Source organism: Entamoeba invadens (genome assembly GCF_000330505.1).
Source record: "Entamoeba invadens IP1 unplaced genomic scaffold scaff_1105074725591, whole genome shotgun sequence".
Lineage (NCBI taxonomy): Eukaryota > Evosea > Mastigamoebida > Endamoebidae > Entamoeba > Entamoeba invadens.
In genome coordinates, this window is record NW_004191750.1 from 8,933 (window position 1) to 12,614 (window position 3,682).

The following is a 3,682-nucleotide window of genomic DNA, read 5'->3' on the forward strand; positions in this document are numbered from 1 at the left end:
TTTTTTGATCAAAATTATATTGTTTTTTGTAATTTTTGCAACAAACATTTTTAGGAACACAAAAGAAGCAAAACCATTTGAAATCCAATTGTTGAAGAAAAATATTAATATTTGCCGAATATACCGTTGTAATTCAGCAGATAATTGAAATATGATAAACGTAAAATAACGGGGTTTTATCTTTAAAAAAATTATTACTTCTTTTAAATAATTTAACTATTTTATAAAAAAATCTTTAACTGAATAAAAACAATAATTAATCATTCAAAAAAACTCTTTTTTTGAATAATTTTGGAAAGATAATTAACCCTAGTGTTTGTTTATTGAGTTCAAAAATCAAAAAATAAACAATTGTTAATTTTGTTAATAAAAATATTAAAAACAAATATTGTTTTATTACTAATAATGTATAGTTTAAAACAACAAAGTTTAAACTATTTTTTTATTGTTTGATGAAAAATTGATAATAATTAATATGATTATATTAAATATTTATTTAATGTAATATATATATATATATAATTAAAAAAATAATTTATATTTTTTATATCATATTAAAATAAAAAATATGTTTAATTAAATATTTTTTTTAAAAAACAAATCAAAATAAATAATATCGCTTTTCTTAAACGAGTATAAAGTAATGACAATTAAATTGCAAAAACAACCAAATGCGACATATAATACATTCACTTTGTCTTAAATAAAAGCGCGTCATTTCTTGTCTCAGCCAAGTATTTATCAGACTGAAAAAATATAGAACACTTATATAAGCAATCATGATGTTCGACATCTGGAGCGAACCATTTATTAAATCGGTCAAAATTATTTCAATTGCAAACAAACTGTCGTCTCATTGTCTTTGTTGTTGTTACAGAGACGATGCATTTATGTAATAAATTAAGCTATGCAACGAAAAGTATTTGAATGGGCAAATTTTTAATTGAACAAATGCTGTGCACCACAGAGAAAACACAAACTCTGTTGATGTAGACGCTGAATTATAAAAATTTCTTTCCGCACTTTGCTAAAAACCTGAAGTGTCTTAAACATACATTGACATAATGTAGTCATTTTGATGAGTTGATAATGAGCTAAAGTGCCAAAACGTTTGCAAGATTTACTTATTGGTTAACGACAACATACTTTTTAACAAAGTCAACACGCTTTAAAATCAGGATCTACACTCTCTGCAAAATTTAAAACAACATATAGTTTTTTTACTAGTAATTAATCTAATAATTTGTTTCATTTTCTTTTTTAGATTAAAAAACAACTAAAAAACTTAAATGATAATTGCTATTACATTATCACTCATGATAATACTTACCGTATTGATCATTGTCCTTGTCTTCTTGGGTTCCACCAAAAGGCCAGAAGATTGAATGCTGAAGAAGAAAGGACAACCACATCCACAACTGCCGAAATCGAAAGAGGAAATTTGAGATGGCAAAGTCTGCGTTTCAAAAAGACTTTATTAGTCAGTCCCACATTTAAACAAAATAATCACAAATTATTTGAAAATATATATAACTGCGTGCTGTGCAACAAACTTGTTACCAAAAGAGACCATTCAACACACGTTTTTGATGTTCACGCGTTCAATGTTGCATCACAAAAAACATCTGTTGAAACTCTTTGGTCTCAAAAACACGAAATGCTGAATAAGCTTGCACTGTGGGCTCTTTACGATTCAAGACTTACACCTCACAAAAAAATTTGCGAAGAACTTAACATCAACGAAGTGAGTCTTTCCTTCGTTGTTGAAGACTTTGATTTGTTTGGCTCTTGGGTGGCGTCGATACAAGAGATTGTCTTAAAAGAAATTGGAGGGTTATCAGAAAGGTACGAGGAGAGTGCATTAAACAACTTGGATTATGTGGTTTTCGGCGAAGAAGCAAACTACGTCGACGTTGTTGATGATAAATATGATGATGACAAAATGATATCAGAAGACGAAGTTACTTCAATGGACGATTTAATAAACTGTGAAGACATCTCTGATTCCATCCATAATGCCACACAACCTGAAGAAATTGATTTAAAATGCAAGAGCCCAAAAGAACTCAAACTGATCAAAATGGTAAAGTTGTTGAAATCCAACTTCGAAAAAGGAAATCAGTATGTCAAGGAACAAATTGTCCACTCAATTGAAGCCCACATCAACTCTGAGATAACATCCAATGGAAAAGAACTAACAAGAGGTCAGAGGGATGCCGAATTGGGTGAATTTATTGTATTATATCTTTCTTTTATGAGCGCAGGGAGTGGGCTGTTTCAAACGCAAATAGAAGATGTGGTGGGTTTCCTCAATTTCTTTATTGATGCTACAAAAATAAATATAAAACCATTCAAACTCTCTCTAAGTGCATCCACTATTAAAAGGCGAATTTCGTTGATAGCAGATGTAAAGAAAGACGAAACTAAAAAAGTTTCTCCAAAAAGCAAAGTATGTGGGTCTTATGGCTGATGGCGCAAAATACGGCTCCAGTGAGCACTTCAGTCTGTTTTCAATGTCAGTAAGTGAAAACAACGAGGTGAATGAGTCTAAACTGAAAATCGAAAAATTTATAGGGAAGCCATCATCCGAAAATTGGTTAAAGTGGATAGTTTCTGTTGGCGAGGAATTTGAATTTGACTTCAAAAAATGTTCTTCTGTCACGTTTGACGGGGCAAGCACAATGATCAGTGAAGAAGGAGGACTTTCTGGTAAAATAACAAATTGGCTCAGTACAAAAGGCTTTCTGGTAGATCTATTTCAATCCAATTACTGTTTAGCCATAGGCTAAGTAAAGCTGTCGAGAAAATAAACGAAATTGTAGAGGTTGCAATAATCAAGAAATATCTGTACAAATTAACAACCAACAACGTTAGAACACTCTGGGAGCGGTTTTGTTCACAAAGGGGAAAAAAGTTGCTCTAAACATCCCGCATTATTCTAATACAAGATTCCTTTATATCGCAACAATATCAAATATGTTATTCTGAAATGAAAAAATTCAACTCCAGAGTGCCAAATATACAACGAATTGAGTTGAGCCGAAGTGAAAAAGAGTCAATTTTAAAAAAATACTTTGGAAAGGTTTCTCCCAACTTGAGTGAATCATTGTTAAATGTAAAGTTGAAATCGATCGAGACAATCACTTTCACATCGACGCTTGAAGATGAGAATTTTGTTGCCATTTTGTATTTTGTTGATTATATAATCACCAAAGTCAAAGTTGTCAGTGACTGGCTTCAAAAGCGCAACCTTTCCTTTTCTATCGCATACAAACGAATGATCGATCTCATCATTTTTCTCATCGATTTCAAAACACAAATTAATGATTCTGAAGATAATGCACTTTTTTCACTTCCATTCTTGAATTGTGTTAGTCTTTCCGAAAGGTCTGGTATGCGTCAAGTGTGTTACTCTATCGTGAACAGATTGGTCCAGGCTCTTTCGGTACGCTTCTCAAATCCAACAGGAAAAATCAAAGAAGAATATTTGAAGTTAAACGGGTTTGCAAAGGAAAACGAATTGTCAATTAACAGTTTAGATGACTTCACGAAATTGGGTGAAAAGGAACGTAAACCCGAATTCATGGTCGCGTTAAATTCTTGTTTTCTTTCAGAATATGAGAAAGTAAAACAAAACACTTCTTCTGAGTTAAACATGGAAATAACAAGATTTAATGAGTAG

General features: G+C 31.3%; 2 protein-coding genes across 2 annotated transcripts; both read left to right on the top strand.

Moving 5' to 3' along the window:
* Positions 1 to 1,657: 1,657 nt before the first annotated feature.
* EIN_166620 (hypothetical protein) lies at positions 1,658 to 2,789 on the top strand (the record flags this gene model as incomplete). Its single annotated transcript, XM_004183725.1, has 2 exons — positions 1,658 to 2,299; positions 2,433 to 2,789. The coding sequence occupies 2 exons, from the start codon at positions 1,658 to 1,660 to the stop codon at positions 2,787 to 2,789; spliced, it is 999 nt and encodes a 332-aa protein (XP_004183773.1).
* A 488-nt stretch (positions 2,790 to 3,277) lies between these two features.
* EIN_166630 (hypothetical protein) lies at positions 3,278 to 3,682 on the top strand (the record flags this gene model as incomplete). Its single annotated transcript, XM_004183726.1, has 1 exon — positions 3,278 to 3,682. The coding sequence occupies one exon, from the start codon at positions 3,278 to 3,280 to the stop codon at positions 3,680 to 3,682; it is 405 nt and encodes a 134-aa protein (XP_004183774.1).